Source organism: Stegostoma tigrinum, chromosome 12, assembly GCF_030684315.1.
Source record: "Stegostoma tigrinum isolate sSteTig4 chromosome 12, sSteTig4.hap1, whole genome shotgun sequence".
Classification (NCBI taxonomy): Eukaryota; Metazoa; Chordata; class Chondrichthyes; order Orectolobiformes; family Stegostomatidae; genus Stegostoma; species Stegostoma tigrinum.
This window is the reverse complement of record NC_081365.1, coordinates 16,746,842-16,767,011: the sequence shown is the minus strand read 5'-3', so window position 1 is coordinate 16,767,011 and position 20,170 is coordinate 16,746,842. Positions and strand designations below refer to the sequence as shown.

The following is a 20,170-nucleotide window of genomic DNA, read 5'->3' as shown; positions in this document are numbered from 1 at the left end:
AGGCTTCCTGCTCCTCTGATGCTGCTTGGCCTGCTGTCTCATCCAGCTCTATATCTTGTTATCTCAGATTCTCCACCATCTGCAGTTCCTACTATCCCAGAGCTGTGGAATTAATTGGGGAATGCTACCAAAGATTCTGTACAGGCTTGACCGGACTCGAAATGTTTTTTTTCTCCTCCACAGATGCTGCCAGACCTGCTGAGCTTTTCCAGCAACTTGTTTTTGTTCCTGATTATAGCATCACAGTTCTTTTGGCCCCCTCTGTGTTCTATCATTCAATTATTTGATCTTTTAATGAGAGACCTTCAGGTTTATGGCATTTTTCAAACAAAGTACTTCCTGATATCAAACTTCAATGGCTTCGTTCTAATTTTAATGCTACATGCCTTGCCAGAGGATACAGCATATCTCTATTTAGCCTTTCAATTCTTTTCAATCTTTCAAACTTGTTTTTAAGATTATCCATTAAATGTTCTATGCACAAATGGACTCAAGCTACTATACAATCTGCCCTTATAAATTAAGGTATAATCTGGTGCAAGCTACATGAACAGGAGTGGAAAACTATAGTGAGGACGCAATGATATCATGACAAAGTGAGCCATTCATGTGGTGGGGGTGGGGAATAAATACTGTTGCCTACAGCCAAGGCCATGAATCCCAAAACCTGTGTTGCTGCCCAGTGCCAGGATCAAGGACATCTCCATGGACTGGAGAGGATCTTAAAGTGGGAGGGAAGAGATCCTGACTTGTCATTCCTGTTGGACCAATGACATTGATAGGACTCGAATAGAGAGTCTCGTGAAGGAAACAGTTAGGAGACAAAAAGCAGAACCTCTAAAGAAATGATCTCAGATTACTCCTTGAGCCACGGATTTACTGGCATGGGGCAAATAAAGTCAGAGTCAAATGGGTGCCTCAAAGATTGGTGCAAGGGAAATGTGTTTCAATTCAGTGACCTTGACAACTTGTACTGGGGTAGAAGGGCAATGATCTTGTCGGGCAGGGATAACAAGGTGTAGAGCTGGATGAACAGAGCAGGCCAAGCAGCATCTTAGGAGCAGGAAAGCTGATATTTCGGGCCGAGACCCTTTCTGCTCCTCTGATGCTGCTTGGCCTACTGTGTTCATCCAGCTCTACAACTTGTTATCTCAGATTGTCCGGCATCTGCAGTTCCTATTACCACTGATCTTGTGGGGCAGGGTTTGCTCGAACCCTGATGGACCAATGGTCCGGTGATACCAATAACTATGATGGGGAAATCGTGCTTGTTAAATCTGTTGGAATTCTATGAAGATATAACTAGTAGAGACAGCCAGTCAAGGTGGTATATTTGGACTTTCAGAAAGCATTTGACAAAATCCTACATAAGAGATTAATGTGCAAGATTAAAGCTCAAGGGATTGGGGAAGTGTATCGAGATGGATAGGAAATTGGTTGGCTGAGAGGAAATAAAGAGTAGGAATTAATGGGTCCTTTTCAAATTGGCAGGCAGTAACTAGTGGGGTGCCACAGGGATCAGTGCTGGAACCCCAGCTATTTACAATGTATATTAATGATTTGGATGAGAGAACAAAATGTTACGTCTCCAAGTTTGCAGATGATACCAAGTTGGGTGAGAGGGTGAACTGTGACGATGATGCAGAGATCCTTCAGCATGATTTCAACTGATTGGGTGAGTGGGCAAATCAATGGCAGATACAGTATAATTTGGATAAATATGAAGCTATTCACTTTGGAAGCAAAAACAAGAAAGCAGATTATTACCTGAATGGCTGTAAATTGGGAGAGGGGAGTGTGCAGCAGGACCTGGGTGTCCTTGTGCACCAGTCACTGAAGGGAAGTGTGCAGGTGCAACAGGTGGTAAAGAAGGCAAATGGTATGTTGGCCTTTATTGCAAGAGGTTTTGAGTACAGGAGTAGAGATATTTTGTTGCAGATATACAGGGCCTTGGTAAGGCCACATCTAGAAAATTGTTTTTGGTCTTTCCTGAGGAAGGATGCTGTTGCTTGCGGGAGTGCAGCGAAGGTTTACCAGGCTGATTCTGGGGACGGCAGGACTAACGTATGAGGAGAGATTGATTAGGTTGGGATTGTTTTGGTTGGAGTTCAGACTAATGAGGGGGGGATCTCATAGAGACTTATAAAATTCTCTCAGGACTAGACAGGGTTGCTGCAAGGCTTGTGCTCTATCACTCTCTCTAATGCCTGCAGCATCTTCTGTCGCTCACTGTCAGCCCAATCCTAACTCCTGACACCACTCACCCTGCAGGCCCTCTGTGCTGCCTCCCACTCACTCAAACACTTCCCCACCTACACCAAAATTAACAGCTGCTCCACCTTAATAGCTGTCTCTCTCTCTCTTACTCAGGAGCAAATAGGCGGTTAGAGTCAAGACTGATGATGGGCTGCCAAATGTTCAATTCTTCACCCCTATGTGGAGACTATCCTGACTGACTGTACTGGGCAGTTGACTGTCTGTCCTCATACCTCTGGACTGGTATTGGAGGCTGCCTTGTCTCACTGTGTTTGGAGCTCCTGATGGAAGACTGCCTCCCTTGACTTGACTGAGGACTACTGACAACCATGACAAGTTTCCTGGCTCTGCTAAAAGGCAATGCAATACAGCAGTACTATGAGCCTGGAATCGCTGACTGAGGGGACGCTGTGAGCATGCAGGGAGGGTCAGAGTGAGAAAGTGTTATGACAGCAAGTGAAGAGATGCAGCCTGGTCCAGGTCATGAAATGGATGCAAGTCCATTGATCTCACAGTGCACTTGCTGCAGTATTACAATGATAGTTGCTGCTGCCCCCAAAGGTCCAGCATTGATGTATAGAAGGGTAAGTGGATTAGAGATGTGCCATCTGGGTTCTTAGAGGCTGGAAACTGTCAGATGCCAATATCTGTGCAGATGAGGTGCATGTGCTCATGGTGCCCCTCCCCTGAGATCTTGCATCATGGTGCCCAACTCACAGGTTGTATGGACCAAGCAACGAGCTGAATTCACCAGCGAGCTGGCCTGATTTTCATGTCAATAATGTTTGGCATTGAGTTTGCTGGGTCATGTTGTGGGATAGGAAGTTCTATATTCATGAGTCACATCAGCCATGATATTGTTAAATGGCAGGGCTGACTTGGGGGGCTGAATGGCCTCTCCCTTTCCCATTTTTTTGTGTTCTTACATTCAACGTATGCCACTTTGCAACTGAAAAAGTTAACTTATTTTAAAATTCATTTGTGGGACATGGGTGTCGCTGGCTAGGCCAGCATTTCTAGTTGCCCTTGTGAAGGTGGTGGCGAGCTGCCTTTTTGAATTGACATCACAAGATAAGCTCCACCCGTCAGGTTGTAAAAGACAGTTCCTGGGAGGAGCTAACACACAGCATTGCCATAGCTGTAGTTGTTCAGTTGGCTCTCAGAACGTTTCAATAACATTAATACATCCTTACACTTACATTGAGCTTGAAATCCTGCAAGAGGCAATCATGTATCCAAGATGTATAGCTAGGTAATAAATGTTACAAATTAAACTTATTTACTGTTTATCATGGTTGAGACTTTTTAAAATTCACTTATAAAATCTGGAGGCATCACTAGCTGGGATTTATTGTCTATCCCTAATTGCTCAAAGGGCAGTAAGGAGTCAACCACATTGTTGGGGTTTGGAGTCACATGTAGGTTAGACCATGTAAGCATGGCAGTTTCCTTCCCTAAACAGCAAACAGGGCTTCTCCCAACAACATTTTCACAGTCATTTCATGATTCTTAATTCCATTTATTTTGAATGCAAAGTCTGCCATCTGCCATGGCAGGCTTTGAACCTTAGTGTCCAGAACACTATTTGGGTCCCATAATTAATACTCTAGTGACAAAAGGACTAGGCCATCACCTCTCCTACCAACTGCTGCAGGTTTTGTGTGGGCATCCTTTCTCACATGAACTCCATAACTCACACTAAAACAGAAAGGATTGATGGCAGCAGATCCACCCAAAGCTTCTTTGTCACACCATAATAACATGCTGGTAGCTCGAACACCCAGCACTACAAGAAAGCAGAGTAGATGAAGCTTAAACATGACAATTGATTAATGCTGACGTAGAACAGCTGAAATGGACTGAGTTCCCCTACCCACTATTAACCTCCTCAATTTTAGAAGAAAATACATTTCAACACTGGAAGCACTCAGATAATGTGCAGTACACTAGTGAATACCACCAGCTAATGGTAGTAGCACACAACTCTGATATCAGAGGACATTTAAATGATCTTAATATAGTTTGCTGTTGATGTTATTGTACAATCTTGATTTAATTAAGGTCTTATCATTTGTTGGAGTTGGGAGTAGCTGCAGGATGCTGTGACAGAACATGGGACTTTATGAAAATAGTGTTGCACAAAAATTTCAGGATGATTACCTGGAGGAGTTGCAGAGGAGGATTATTAGAATGATACCTTGAATGAGTGGGCTGCATTATGAGGAGAGGTTGGGCTTGTTTCCACTCAAAACAGTTAGGGGAAACTTGACTGAAGTGTAGAAGATGTGGATGTTGCTGATATGAGTTGACATGAGAAAGATGCTTCCCCTTGTGGGAACAGAAGGGGCTCAAGGGGCTGAATGGCCGAATTCTGCTGCCTATTGGTACGTTTGAATGATTAGAGCATCATTAACGTTAACCTACCATCCTCCTTGGTACGTGTGAAGATCTGTTCGCTCCTGACTCCATCTCCTGCCCGGGTGAATGCCAGCACCTGTATACTATAGTTGGTGAACTTCTCCAGTCCATCCAGCTCCAGCATAACCTGCGTGGTTGTGACGTTTTTAATCTCTCCGAGCTCTGACAGAAAGCAAACGAGAAAGGCAAATGCTGAAGTGGCCATTCATGTATGTAAACACACCCAGAAGGTGGACAGAAGGTCAATGAACAAGGAGTGGGAATATCAGTCCAGGTTCATTCCTGCTGCAGTGCCACCTGCTGGTAAGTGAACATCACATGCCGTGCTTCGACTGTGAGCTACCACCAGTCAAATTCAGTGATGATCCGCATTCTCACAGAAAAAATTACTGTCTGATTCAGATACTGCAGCACTGTTTCTGCCTTTTTAAGCAACAATTTGGATAGCTGAGTTATCAACCAGAAATTAAATTTGTCCAGTTTCTAAAGTGGCAGAAACTTATGACCGTAAAACCGAAGGGAATCAAATCATAGGAGGCTCCTTGTGTCTATGAAGCCTTCCTCTCCTAGAGGAGCCCACCATCATGGAAGGCCTTGTGTATTGAAGCAGAAATCCCCTGCCCTCTCTGAAGGGCCACCTAAGAGTTTGAATAGATGCAACTGTATTCTAACTTCAATTACACTCTCCAAAACAGGAGAAACTGGGGCAGGGGAAGTTTGATATAAACCTAGGGCTTAAGTTTATACCCAAAGAAACAGATGGAATGTGGTCATTTCCACGACAACTAGAAGCATCTTCTCTGTAGAGAGTCAGAGGCAATCTCAAGACTGCTTCTTTGTTAAAAAGCCAAAAGTCTGTCAAGGGTACCATAGCTCTGTTCATTCACTGACAGAATCTGGACATATCAATACACAGTTTATGAAGGGCTCTGGCTTTGAATCCAAATCCATGGTTTACCGAGGTGACAAGGAGGATTCTAGTCTGAAAGATGAACATGATTGACTGTTCAAAGCTAAGAGTAAGATAAGAACATATTCTCATTCTGAAATTTCAATGACATCATAGTTCCTTGAATATGGTGTCACAGGTAGACAGGGTAGTAAAGAAAGAATTTAACATGTTTGCCTTCATTGGTCAGAACATTGGGTAAAGGAGTTGGGACGTCATGTTAAGCCCGCATTAGACATTGGTAAGGCCACATTTAGAGTCCTATGTACAATTCTGGTTGCCCTTCTACAGGAAGGATGTTATTAAATTGGAAATGGTGGAAAGAAATATTTACAAGGATTTTACTGAGGCTCGAGGGTTTGAGTTATAAGGAGAGGCTGGGGCTTTTATTTCCCTGAAGGATAAGAAGCTGAAAGGTGACCTTTGAGAGGTTTATAAAATCATGAGAGGCATAGATAAGGTGAATAACCAAGATCTTTTCTCCAGGATAGAGGAGTCCAAAATTAGAGGGTATAGGTTTAAGGTGAGAAGGAGGTGATTTAAAAGGGACCTGAGGGGGTGACTTGTTCACATGGAGAGTGTGGAAAGAGCTGCCAGAGGAAGTGGTAGAAGCAGTTGCTGTATTTTAAAATCATTCGGATGTGTAAATGGATAGGAAAGATTGTGAGGTATATGATCTAAAGCAGGCAAATGGGATTAGTTTAGTTTGGACACCGAAGGGCCTGTTTCTGTGTTGTATGGCTCTATGATTTCATTTGCTATAGGGAAGATATTTTAGCTTGGTTCTCCTTTCCTGACCAGTTCATTCTGTCAGACATAGATAGAGGCAAGGGAGCTGATGTAGTGTTGCTGAACCTCAGAGGCTGCTATCATTATCCACAGCTTACTGCAGCATACCCACCTCCATCTGGGAGGTTTGCCCAGTAAATAACTCTATATCCTTGTAGAATCCCATTCAGTGCCTCCTTTGGTGGCATCGACCAAGACAGTGAAATGACCTCCGGAGATACTGCACTGGCTTGGACGTTGTCTGGTGGTCGGCTGGGCACTGCCAAAAGAAGAAAAAAACAAATAAAAGGCACAGATGCAAATTTCTGCAAAGTTTCATTCAAGTTCAGACATTCTTAATGCAGGAAACATGATTGAAAACTGCTATGATACCCAAATGAGACCAAAATGTGGTGCTGTATTTCTAAACATGGTTACCTTTTCATCCCAGACTGTACTTTAGAGAGAGAAAACAGGTGCTCTTACTTTGCTGTTACTTCAGACCCATGCCAATCTGATTGGCTGTTAATTGTCGTCTGTACTCAGAGCTATCAACATGTGATAAAGAGAAAGTCTATTCAGGAAGCACCTTCACCCTTGACACCATCGGCTCTTCCAGAAGAAGGCTCATCAACAGTTTCTCAAGGTTAACTAGAGATACACAATAAACATTGGTCTTGCTCCAATCCCAAGAGCAAATCAAAATAACCTTGTAGAAGAACTCATTCATTGTGCATTTAAGGTGAAAAGTAGGAAAACACAGATTCAGAAACAATCACCTTATCATTATGCAAGCTTACGTCTGAAAGTTTCAGGACAATGTCTCAAGGTTCCTCCTTGTCATGGGCCTGATTTTGGAGATCAGTCTGCCCACTCAGGAGGCTGGCAAGATGTATACAATATGCAAAAGGTCACATTAGTACTGAGACACGTGGGCAGATCCAGCGAGGTCCAGGAAGAGACACGTTGTTAGAGTAAAACATCCCCTGTAACTCCCTGTTAGATTCAGTGGGGGGGTTTGATGTTGGCTCTGTCCAACCAACTGGGTTAAACTCTTGTACAACATGGTTAAGACTTTTAAATAAAGTTTTGATGGAGTGATTCCAAGCAAACATATCAAACATGAGTATTATCCTACGTTTTTAAAATGGTTAAGAATACACAATTATGAATCTTTCATCTAATTTTTATTTTTTGCAGTCCCTTTCCTTAATACACTGCTTGTTTCCAACAGTTACCTAGCCTGCTGTCTGACCAGCAGGGGGCACTGTAGGATGGCTGAAATATCTTCTCTCAATGCCCATGTGTGCTTCATTCCAGCTGCTGAAAGAGAGAATTCCAGCCAGTTAAGGAATATTGCAAGCCAGTAAATTACATTCACGCCTTCATTTCGGTTACTGAAATATTAAACTAATTCCACTTTTACAAGGTTCCTCTGTCACCTTGTGTGATATCTAATACACCCCTCATTTGGTTCTGTTCTTCCTCATTGTGACGAGAATGTAGAACAGTACAGCACAGTACAGGCCCTTCGGCCCACAATGTTGTGCCGACAAAGCCACAACCTTTCTTTTGATTCTTTTCCAGGTTTTTAAAGCTAGGTGCGCAGTATCCAAGTCAGCCTATCTCAACGTTTATGCGACTCTTGCATAGGCACATAGAGGACCGCAAATTGTAGGGTATGCAGGGTAGCTTGATCTTAGTAGGATAAAATGTCAGCACAACATCGTACAAGCAGAAGGTCTTGTACTCTGCTGGACTGTTCTATGTTCAATATTCTATTGTTATTCCTAAAATACCATCAGGCTTTAAAAGCACCGGCTACATATTACTTAACTATCTCCTCCCCTTGTGACAGCACTTTGGGTTTAATGTTGAGGATTATTGATCATTCAATTTTCAGCACGAGGATTAACATCTGTGAAGAACTATTCTCTCGCCCATTAGACCAATGCTATTCATCAATTGTTCCACACAAGGTAGGGTGAAAATTTCCATCTATGGCACTTTAATCACCACAACATAGGAAAGATGTTGTGAAAGTTGAAAAGGCTCAGAAAAGATTTACAAGGATGTTGCCAGGGTTGGAGAGTTTGAGCGATAGGGAGAGGCTGGATAGACTGGGGCTATTTTCCCTGGAGCATCGGAGGCTGAGGGATGACCTTATTGAGGTTTATAAAATCATGAGGGGCATGGATAAGGTGAAGATCCAAGGACTTTTCCCCAGGGTAGGCAAGTTTAAAAATAGCAGGTTTAAGGTGAGAGGGGAAAGATTTTCATGTGGAGGGTGGTACATGTATGTAATGAGCTGCCAAAGGAAGTGGTGGAGCCTGGTACAATTTCAACATTTAAAAAGCATCTGAATGGGTTTACAAATAGGAAGGATTTAGAGGGATATGGGCCAAATGCTGGAAAATGGAACTGGTCGGCATAGAAGAGTTAGACTGAAGGGTCTGTTTCCATGCTGTACTGCTCTATGACTCTATGATTCTAATTAACATGAGAAATGGAAGATGGAGGAAGAGAATGAAGGCAGAGAGAGGAACAACTGAAATGAAGACGAGGAGATGGCACTGTGAAGGGAGAGAGGGAGGGGCCGAAAAATGGAAAGTGGTAGGGAAAAGGAGAAAGGAAAGGGGTGAAATGAAAAGGGAAGAAAAAGGGAAATGAAGAATAAGAGAAATGAAAACAAAAAATCAACAAAATGATAGAGAAATAGGTACAACTAGAACAAGGAGGGAGATAAATAAAGATATCGATGGTGTGAAGTTGGATGTAATTGTGTGTTGCTGCAGCTTCCAGAAGGAGACACCTTTCTCTGGCATGCCGATTGGCAACCATGGAGATTCCCACTGACTCTGTGGCTGCACAGCTGAGAGGGAACATTACTCTGAAAGTGACATCGATTTCCAGCAATATGCCATTGGTGAACACAGCATGAGCTTCCTGGGAGCCTGAGATCTGCAATTCCTTCCTTAAATCTCTCTCCCTGCCTAACTTTCTCTCCCCTCCATGATAACGCTACCTCCATAAATGTGACTGTTTGTCCGAAGAACCTCTTTCAGGGGCTCAGTACCATCACATCTGTGCAGTCTCATGGGGCTTTCTGTCTATTTCTCAGATGCAATACAATTTTTGACCTACCATCCTCCAACGTCGTTGCAATGATTTCCTGTGAGGAGGGTCCAGTGCCTGCACGGTTACAAGCCTGTACAACCACTCCGTACTGCGTGAACTTTTTCAGATTGTCCAGCGTGTACAGCTCGCTGTCACCAGTTGTCTCCATGCTGATGATATTAAACTGGTAATTGCCGCCTGTGCTGTACTCCCGATAACCAATTTGGTAGCCGCGGATTAGTCCATTTTGTAAGTGCTTCTTTGGAGCCTGAGTAAATGACAGGGATGAAGAAAATACCACATCAGATTCGATTTACAAAAGTGATAACGTAGCAGACAAATGTTTCCTCTTCTGAGTCCTCTGAAGGATATTGGGTTGAGAGATAACTATTTGGATTTTGTTGTGGGGGACAGAAATCCTCTCCTTTATTTGCCAACAGTGCCACGTTGGGTTATCTTACATCCATCCGAGATGGCAGTCAGGGCCAGGGTTTAAAGGCTTGGCTGAAAGACAGCACCTTCGACAGTGCAGCACTTCCTCAGAATTCCGAGTAGATGGAGGTCATTGGTCAAGATTGGTATCACTGCATTCACGCAGTGAGTAGGAAATTCAGACAGGTACAGTTACAACTGTGCTTCAAGAATAGCCTAACACTCATCAATGAGGTAGAGCAGAGGAAAGTTAATTGTACAGCTGTCAAGGCTATACATTGCCTGTAATTAATTGATAAAGACTGGAGAATTGGTCAATTTTCCATTACCCATACTCTGAATCCTGCTAATGGAAGGACATCTTGGAAAATTAAAACTGAAGAAGAGAAAGAAGCCAATTCCAGAATGTCTTGTCATTTGCATCATAAAATTAATTATCAAAACTACATCCAACAGTTCAGCCTTTCCACCAACCTGTTCTGCAAAAAATGTATCAGAACGTGAAACAAAATTCCACTTTTTTAATAATAAAGTAATATTGGACCTTACAGCAACTTAACTGGTTGGAAAGCTTCTGAATCTGGCATAAAAATAACTCAGTAAAAATAATACATGTGTGGGAAGTGTGTGACAGCTCTGTCAGATTCAATTTATGGTGACTATTTAATAAAATAATAGGACATGACCATGATTACCTTTAGATAGACATGCATGAGTACAATGGACAATACCATGATTGCCTTGATAGAAGCATATGCAATTATATACAGAGGACATGTTACCTTCTCCACTTAGTTGCAAATTGGTAGAGTGGATGAGCAAGTCAGTCAGATTATTACAAAAGCATAAAGGAAAAGGAAGCTACCTCCATATTTACACAAATGCAACAGCATAGTCCTCACAGGCACACTCTCTTTCTACGTGCGCAGACACACACACACAGACACGCACGGACATACACATACACATACACACATACGCATGCATATCTCTAACATACTCATTTCTTAGCTATGCGCTAATTCGTACATTTTTCATGCATACAGTCACATTTTGGGAGGCATGGTGGCCCAGTGGCTAGCTTTGTTACCTCACAGTAACAGGGACCCGGGTACAATTCCTCCCTTGTGCGACTGTGGTGTGAAGTTTGCACATTCTACCTGAATCTGTATGGGTTCCCCCGGGTGCTCTGGTTTCCTCCCACAGTCCAGGGTAGTTGGATTGGTCATGCTAAATTGCCCATAGTGCCACAGGCTAGTTGGATTAGCCATGGCAAAAGTGCAGTTACAGAGATGGGGTGGTCTGAGTGGGATGCTCTTCGGAGAGTCGATATAGATTTGATGGGCCAAATGGCCTGCTCCCACGCTGTACAGTTTCTGTTTACATTCGCACTCATAGATTCCACTAACACAGATTCACCACCACGTTAAATTTACTTTGCCAAACATGAACAATCAGTTGCAGTCACACCACAGATACAGATAGAAGACAGGCTGGGGATAGGAGTTCAGTTTAAGTCGGTATTCAAAACATCCAGATATACATTATATCATGTAACAGAAGGAATGATATATAGACAGAGGGAGAACTATCAAAAAGTTCTGAAAATAAAAAGGGTTCAGAAAAGATTTAGATCTGGAGAAATAAATTGAAAAAAGAATGGCTGCTTCCCTCATCTGGAATATACTGTGACATAATCGAGGTACCAGGAAATCTATTGGCATAAAATAATTGTACAATCACTGTACAAACTCAATGCTGTAATCACATAACAGGACAAAACAGATCATATTACTTTGAGTAACAACTAATATGGAATAAGATGGTTACAATCATTGTTAGGTTTTATTCTCAATTTCCAATGTCACTAATTTTCCACAAATGCCCCCAGCGTTTCTATCAATTGCTCTTAAGTGAGGGGACAGCAAAATTTATAGATATTTCCTAATCTATACAGACTAAAGATTCTTGCAATCAGCACCAGAAACACACAGGTAAATTCCTGCTGAGGAGTAAAATCACTTAATAATTCACAATGATGTCTCCTACATGATGACCAAAGCATTGTGTGTGACCACACAACACTGCTACATGGATAAATAAGCATAATGGAACCAGTTCTGCTTGCTAAGGAGAAAATGCAGCATTCCCTGCAAAACTTAAACCATTATTCTATTTGGAGCATATCGGTCAGTTCATTGTATCTGCAGCATTTCAATGGAACAGCTATTAATGGGAAAATAGCATTTTGCTGACCACATTCACACACCTTGTTCCAAAGTATCCCCCTAGTCCTCACATACCACCCGACCAACTCCGGATACAGTGCATCATCAACCGACACTTCCACCATCTACTATCCGACCCCACCACTAAAGACATTTTTCCATCCCCACCCTTGTCTGCCTTCCGGACAGACCACTCTCTCCGCGATTCCCTTGTCCGCTCCACACTCCCCTCCAACCCCACCACACCCGGCACCTTCCCCTGCAACCGCAGGAAGTGCTACACTTGCCCCCACACCACCTCTCTCACCCCCATCCTAGGCCTCAAGATGACTTTCCACATGAAGCAGATGTTCACCTGCACATCCGCCAATGTGGTATACTGTATCCACTGTACCCAGTGTGGCTTCCTCTACATTGGGGAAACCAAGTGGAGGTTTGGGGACCAGAGATAATGGGAACTGCAGATGCTGGAGAATCCAAGATAACAAAGTGTAAAGCTGGATGAACACAGTAGCATCTCAGGAGAACAAAAGCTGATGTTTCAGGCCTAGACCCTTCATTAGAGAGGGTCCCTAGACCCTGTGTTCACCCAGCTTCACACTTTGTTATCTTGGAGGCTTGGGGACCGCTTTGCAGAACACCTCCGCTCGGTTCACAATAAACAACTGCGCCTCCCAGTCGTGAACCATTTTAACTCCCCCTCCCATTCTTTAGACAACATGTCCTTCATGGGCCTCCTGCAGTGCCACAATGATGCCACCCGAAGGTTGCAGGAACAGCAACTCATATTCCGCTTGGGAACCCTGCAGCCCAATGGTATCAATGTGGATTTCACCAGCTTCAAAATCTCCCCTCCCCCACTGCATCCTAAAACCAGCCCAGCTCGTCCCCGCCTCCCTAACCTGTTCTTCCTCTCACCTATCCCCTCCTCCCACCTCAAGCCGCACCTCCATTTCCCACCTACTAACCTCATGCCACCCCCTTGACCTGTCTTTCCTCCCCGGACTGAACTATCCCCTCCCTACCTCCCCACCTATACTCTCCTCTCTATCTATCTTCTCCTCTATCCATCTTCAGTCTGCCTCTCCCTATCTCCCTATTTATTTCAGAATCCTCTCCCCATCCCCGTTTTCTGATGTAGGGTTTAGGCCCGAAACGTCAGCTTTTGTGCTCCTAAGATGCTGCTTTGCCTGCTGTGTTCATCCAGATCCACATTTTGTTATCTCTTGTTCCAAATTATAAATGCTTTATTATTAATCAATAGCCTTTAAGGCAGTTCCTTTAGAGGTTAGTTCAAATAACACAGAACTAAAATGTTTGATCCCAAGTGCAAGGCATGAGCAGCAAGGCTTTCCATTCGAATTATAGAGTTAGTGTAGTAGTTACTTGCAAATAATTTACCTTCCAAGTCACTCTGATACACTGAGAGGATAGAGATTCCAGCACAACATCGATAGGTGGGCCGTCAGGGGCTAAAGAGAGAGTTGAAGAGTATAAATGTGAGAAGTATCCGCCACATTGATTTGGAGGAACACAGAAGTGAAATCAATGTAAAGAAATGACCAAATGGGGAAGCAAAAACACCTGGGTGAATTGATCTTTAGTTTGCTCTTCACACTGCACTGTGTATACTCTGCACAGTTGACCAGTTAGCTCAGTTGGCTGGTGTGTGATGCCAACAGTGTGGGTTCAATTCTCACACTGGCTGAGGTTACCTTGAAGGTCCCACCTTCTTGACATCACCTTTTGTACGAGGCATGCTGATCCTCAGGTTAAACGACCATCAGTTATCTCTCTCTAATGAGAGAGCAGCCCTATGGTTACCATTCTAGTACAATGGCAAATTTATCCAGGCTTTCTCAATGTGGCAAAAACAATGTGGGACCCAGACTGCGCCACCTGCGTACCTTGCACTAGAGCAGTGAAGAAGGGGAAAACCCACCACAATCCAAGGACATCACTTCAATGAGCAACAGTTGAATCTCCGACTATTGATCTAAGAAATTGATCAATTTAGTCTCGGGCGCCTGGGCAGGGTGAATTTATGGGAATGGGGCAGGTTTGCTGAACCAATTGGTCTCTTCTTCCCAGCCATTTTCGTACATTGGTATGTAGACTGTGGCCCACTCACACTCCAGCTGAAGATACTGCAGAGGACCATTGGTTGTTTGCATATTATACTTCAGGTACACATGCCATTTACACAGCTGAATGATCATTAGACTGTAAAAGCACAGCATTGCTTGTGCATGTTTTTAAATAATATTATTGGATTCTGTAATGGTAAAAATGCATTGCAATTTTCAGATCTGAACAATTTTTAAACATAACCACATAATTCTTTAAAATAATTAAAAACAAGTCAACAGTGAACCATCAGCACCATTTGCTAGGGTGATTGGAGACAACAGGATAAATTCATCAACCACACACTTCCAGTCACGTACCATATACAGCCAAGGGGAGCACAGGTTAAATTTAAAGTGCCGACAATAAAGCATTGATTCTTTAACTTATTGTTCCTTTCAAACACATTTCCCTCCTCAAAGAGCAACATTGACAAATTGACTTTTATATTGCTTGCATGAGGCAGATGTCAAATGTAGGACAGGGACAGTTCACTTGAAAGCAACCGGAATTCTGCCAATGAAACAGCAAGTAATTGTGTTTAAGGAGGGCCTGAAATAAAAGGCCTAAAGGCACCAGCAGAGATAAAATAAACCAATTAACTTTATGAAGGCTTAAGGAAAATCTCTCCAGCCCTGAGTAATTTAGGTACAAGGAGAAGAAGTGAAAAGCAATTTTGAAAAGTGAGTTAGCATTTCGTTCATATCTTAATGGAAGCATCATATGAAGCTTATCGTTTACTCTCAGGTGCTTCTCCTTCTTAAATCCTGGAACAAGGTTGCAAAGAAATTTCCAAGACGTGCACAATAATGTCTGCAGGTTTCTTTCCCTTGAGGACATCAGTGAACTAAATTTTTCTTTTTACACAATTGATGATACTTTCATGGTCCTATTACGTGTGATGTAAATTGACTGAGTTGTACATTATTATCATTCTTAGAGTTTTGATTTTAAAATAGTGACATATGGTTTGGTTGCTTTTCTGAATGTTTTAGATTAGACAATTGTTCCAGGATTCATTGAGTGTGACAGAGCAGGGACAACTTAAGGTGTCAATTGAAGATCATTTTTACTGTAGCAACTTATGATAGATAGAGTTAACATCAAGGGCTGTGAGCTTGTTTTTGTTGTGGGATAATCAACCATTCATTTTAGCTTTGAAAACCTAGAGATTGGAAGTTTTTTTTCCGCCGTTAAGTCAGAAACAAATATGGTCTCTGTCCTAGAGATGAGCTTTCCCAGAGCAGTTGTGAATGGGTTACCTGAGCAGAAAAGTTAACTTTGTGCAACTTTCAGATCTGGGGTGTCTGGTCATAAAACTGCAATGTTATTAAAAGCTGAGAAAATCTAAGCTCACAGCTTTGTATTTATGTAAGGCGACAGCACAATTCCTGATAGATTAGGAAATATCAACTACATTAAACTAATATTAAAAATAGAGGGGTGGTTTCTCAGGTTTTGAATTCTTCTAAAGTGATAGAATTATAGAATAGGTGAGACTTTGTTTTTGTTTGCTTTTATAATCTCTCAAATCATTTCTAATTCTACACATTTTTGTTTATTTTTGTCTTGGGTGCAAGAAACTTCAATTCTATTCTAAAACAAAATGATCTAGATTTCCTTCTGTAATCTAACTTGTTCAATAATACCATCAACGAAGATCTTAACATGTTGATGTGTCTAGCTTTTCAATTCCACTTTTTAAAAAAATCAGAGAATTTAAATACCATCATCAGCTATGGTGGGATTTGAACCCATGAATCAAGTATATTGGCCTGGGCTTCTGCTTCCTGAAGTGATAACATTACCACTATATTTCCAAACACATCCCTTTGTACCATTAAAGACCCCTATCAGCTTTGTGTTGTCTTTCCAGATGACAACTCCCGGTATTTGCCACTTCTATGAATAAGTCTAACTGAGTCATGGTTGTTTGAGGCATTTTGCTGCCACAAATTGTCTTTTGTTTTGGCTTGAGCCTGCCTAGTGACTAGCAGCAGAGGATACACCATCGTAGAGTGTCTACTGAAGAAGCATAATTCTTAAATAACAAGAAGATTTATGCATTCTAGCAAGAAGTACAATTGCATTGGATAATTACATGGACCATAGGGAGCACAAAGACACTGCTCTTTCTGAAATAAGATAATAAAGTGTGGAGCTGGATGAACACAGCAGGCCAAGCAGCATCTCAGGAGCACAAAAGCTGACGTTTCAGGCCTAGACCCTTCATCAGAGCTTTTTTGGAGAGGACAGTATAGGTGGGGAGGTAGGGAGGGGATAGGTCAGTCCAGGGAAGATGGACAGGTCAAGGAGGTAGAATGAGGTTGGTAGGTAGCTCTCTCTGAAAGCTGGGGTAAAGCTCATCTTCTCTACCATAAGTAGAGTTGGGCGAACCAACTTAAATGAAGATTAACTCCTTCAGAACCATTACTTTAAATGGCAAGGTCAAGCTCTCTTCTGGAGAACAAATATTGCCATTGTGTTCAGTCTTTTTTGACTGATAGTTACAGTTTCACAGCTCTGGTATATCAATCTTTCTCACTCATTTTCTCCAATGCTTCCATAATCTGTTTACAACAGACCTCAATGTACGTTGGGAAACAGGTGAACTTGCATCAAAATCCCCAAAATGCGTGGGAATATTCACCCACAAGAGGGTGACCAATCAGAGAAAAGCTGAAAAGATAGAATCAATGATGTCTAGTGAGCAAGAAGCCTAATAGGAAGAGATGGACATGGAAAATGTTGCAGACTTGACGTCTTTACCACTTGAAGAAGATGAATTATGGCCGAGATGGTCCAGGCACAAGTAGCGGGCTATTGTCCAGTACGCGCTTCCAGTAGCCAAGGCAGAGCCAGAGGAATTGGACCTGGACCTGCCCCAGGAGCAGATAAAGGAAAAGGAAGGGGCCTGTGTCTCAGGACTTAGAGGGGGCAAGACGTAATGATTGGAACGAGGTCAGCCAGGTGGACCTCATAGAATATGGATTCCCTGATTGAGGCTGTTAACCTGGTCCAATCAGGGGGTCCTGGCTGACAGATATAAACAGGGGTGTCGGGGTCATTCTAGGAGTTAGCAGGGTCAGTGTCATGTGCTATGCATGTGTAAAGAAAGAGTGATTTGGTGATGCTTTCCACGCTTTGTGGAGTTATTTCAGTGTGCATGTGGCCAGTGCCCATGAAGCATGCCCGGAGATGTTGCTGACCGGTTTCCGAAATGAAGCTTATTCAAAGCAAGTGGCTCGCTTTGGTTTCCTTGTCAAGTTTTTCCCAACATAAGCTTGTTTATTGAGTTTGGTAAGATAGAAAGCTGAATAATAATGAGGCAGGTTGTGCCATTAGCCAGGCATTGAACCAGCATTAATGTCCATCAGGCGGTGTTTCACCATTGCCCAGTGAGAATCTCCCAAGCTGCTTGTGAAATCGGAAAAGATGCAGCAAGATGATCTTAACAGATGGGCATCACTGCACATGTTGCCCAATTCTGCCACACACTCCATTATAGTCCACATCACCCATAAGTTCCTGCCCCCTGTGCCAATTGTTAAATTTAACTCTGAGTTTGAAATCTGAGATGCAGTAAAAACAGTAGTAACTACTTCTTGAAATGTTCCAACTTGTGTAAATACGATGGAAGCTGTGATCTCACAAGTCTGTGGGAGGCATGTTCGGGGGTGACAGTCTTTGGTATGTAGAAATGTATGTCACCTATTTGAGAAAAAATTAACTTATGCTTGTTGTCTTGTGCCAATTTAAACACTGGTTCCTGGGAAATTAACGCTTTACTTATGTGATGTGGTTTTATTTTGATGGAGGGTTGATCATCATCGAAGACTTTAATAGATTTTTCTAACTCTTTTCCTACGTGGGCCCAATATACAAGATGCCAGCTCAAATGCATTTGGTTTTAGAAATATATGACTGCATCACCAAATACATGAGTTACTAAGAATGATAAAGGAGTGCCTGAAACTACAGAAGTAGCACTTGAGATAATTTCAAGAACAATTGAAACAAAATATATTCAGACCTTTGGTTTTACAATGTGGAGATAGAACTTATCCTTTTCCTTCCAATGTTGCTCATAATTATTTCTCCATCATAAAAGACCTGGAGAATTGACTAAGTTCAAGATGATCAAATAATCTGACATCAGTAAAAGTAATCAAGGGATGTTGTGTTGTTATAAAAACACAACTGGTATTGTCTAATTCGCGACTCTTAATTGTCTCCTAAAATGGGTTGGCAAGTCATTCCATTGGATCAAAATTTTAAAAAGTGCAGAAGCACTTTTAGTAGTTCAAGAAAAAAGCTCACCATCCCTTCCCATGTGCAAACAGGGAAAGGCAATAAATACAGGCCTGAGCAGAAATGCCCACATCTTTAAAAAGGAGCAAATAAGTAAATGTGAATTGTTGATGACTGTGGAAAATGCATTTGGATTTAACTAAAGCTCTTCTATTTCCAAGAATACAAAAAGTAAGCAAAGTAAGTGCTAACAAATGTTCATTTTTGAATGTTTATTTTACAGTTCTCCCCCTTCCACCCCTTAATCTGTCATTTTCAAATGAGTAATCCATTCTCAAACCTGGTGCTGTCAGTGTGAAGAAAACTATCTCAAGGTCATACCTAATGAGTGCTGAGAATGCTTTTTGTTCAAGTAAATGTAATCTGGTGGTAGAAGCAGGATAAACACATCCCAACCCACCCATCCCCCAACGAACAAGAAAAGTTATCAGCTACAAAATCCTCATTCTTTATTGCTCTGTAGATCAATCAGTGAAGAAGCCTGATACATCACAGCATGATGTCAGTTCACAGTCTTTTCAGTATGATTGGACTCCTCTTCAATCACTGTGATAATGTTCAATCAGATTGATTCATAGACTCTCACTGCATCATCATTGATTGATTCAAGAGCAAGAGTAGAGAAGACACACATACAGACAGTAAAATTAGATAACCAATATGGAGCTAGGAGCGAGTGAACATTAGGCAGACAGATCCACAATGTGTGATCATTACATGTTCCGGCAGTTAAATATAAAATGTTGCTGCCAGCGCCGTATCATTTAGAGTAGGAATGGGGAGACAGACAGAGGCGGGGGGTGAGAGGGTGGGGGGTGGGGGTTGCGCGCAGTAGAATGAACAGCAATCTTGAGAGTAACTTTACCACAAGTATGACATGTCTAATAGCTTTCCAGGATAATAAAATGTGAGGCTGGATGAACACAGCAGGCCAAGCAGCATCCCAGGAGCACAAAAGTTGACGTTTCGGGCCTATACCCTGCATCAGAGAGGGGAATGGGGTGAGGGTTCTGGAATAAATAGGGAGAGAGGGGGAGGTGGACCGAAGATGGAGAGAAAAGAAGATGGGTGGAGAGGAGAGTATAGGTGGGGAGGTAGGGAGGGGATAGGTCAGTCCAGGGAAGACGGACAGGTCAAGGAGGTGGGATGTGGTTAGTAGGTAGGAGATAGAGGTGCGGCTTGGGGTGGGAGGAAGGGATGGGTGAGAGGAAGAACAGGTTAGGGAAGCAGAGACAGGTTGGACTGGTTTTGGGATGCAGTGGGTGGAGGGGAAGAGCTGAGCTGGTTGTGTGGTGCAGTGGGGGGAGGGGACGAACTGGGCTGGTTTTGGGATGCGGTGGGGGAAGGGGAGATTTTGAAGCTGGTGAAGTCCACATTGATACAATTGGGCTGCAGGGTTCCCAAGCGGAATATGAGTTGCTGTTCCCGCAACCTTCGGGTGGCATCATTGTGGCACTGCAGGAGGCCCATGATGGACATGTCATCTAAAGAATGGGAGGGGGAGTGGAAATGGTTCGCGACTGGGAGGTGCAGTTGTTTATTGCGAACCGAGCGGAGGTGTTCT

General features: G+C 42.7%; 1 protein-coding gene across 2 annotated transcripts in view; it reads right to left on the bottom strand.

Moving 5' to 3' along the window:
* LOC125457234 (cell adhesion molecule DSCAM) overlaps positions 1-20,170 on the bottom strand; it is a 612,502-nt gene that overhangs the window by 98,582 nt on the left and 493,750 nt on the right. For both annotated transcript variants that reach the window (XM_048541184.2, XM_059650150.1), the window contains 4 exons: positions 13,570-13,640; positions 9,536-9,776; positions 6,525-6,671; positions 4,681-4,836 (listed from right to left, as the gene is read on the bottom strand). In XM_048541184.2, the coding sequence (XP_048397141.1) occupies positions 4,681-4,836; positions 6,525-6,671; positions 9,536-9,776; positions 13,570-13,640 (615 nt within the window). The remainder of the gene's footprint in view (positions 1-4,680; positions 4,837-6,524; positions 6,672-9,535; positions 9,777-13,569; positions 13,641-20,170) is intronic.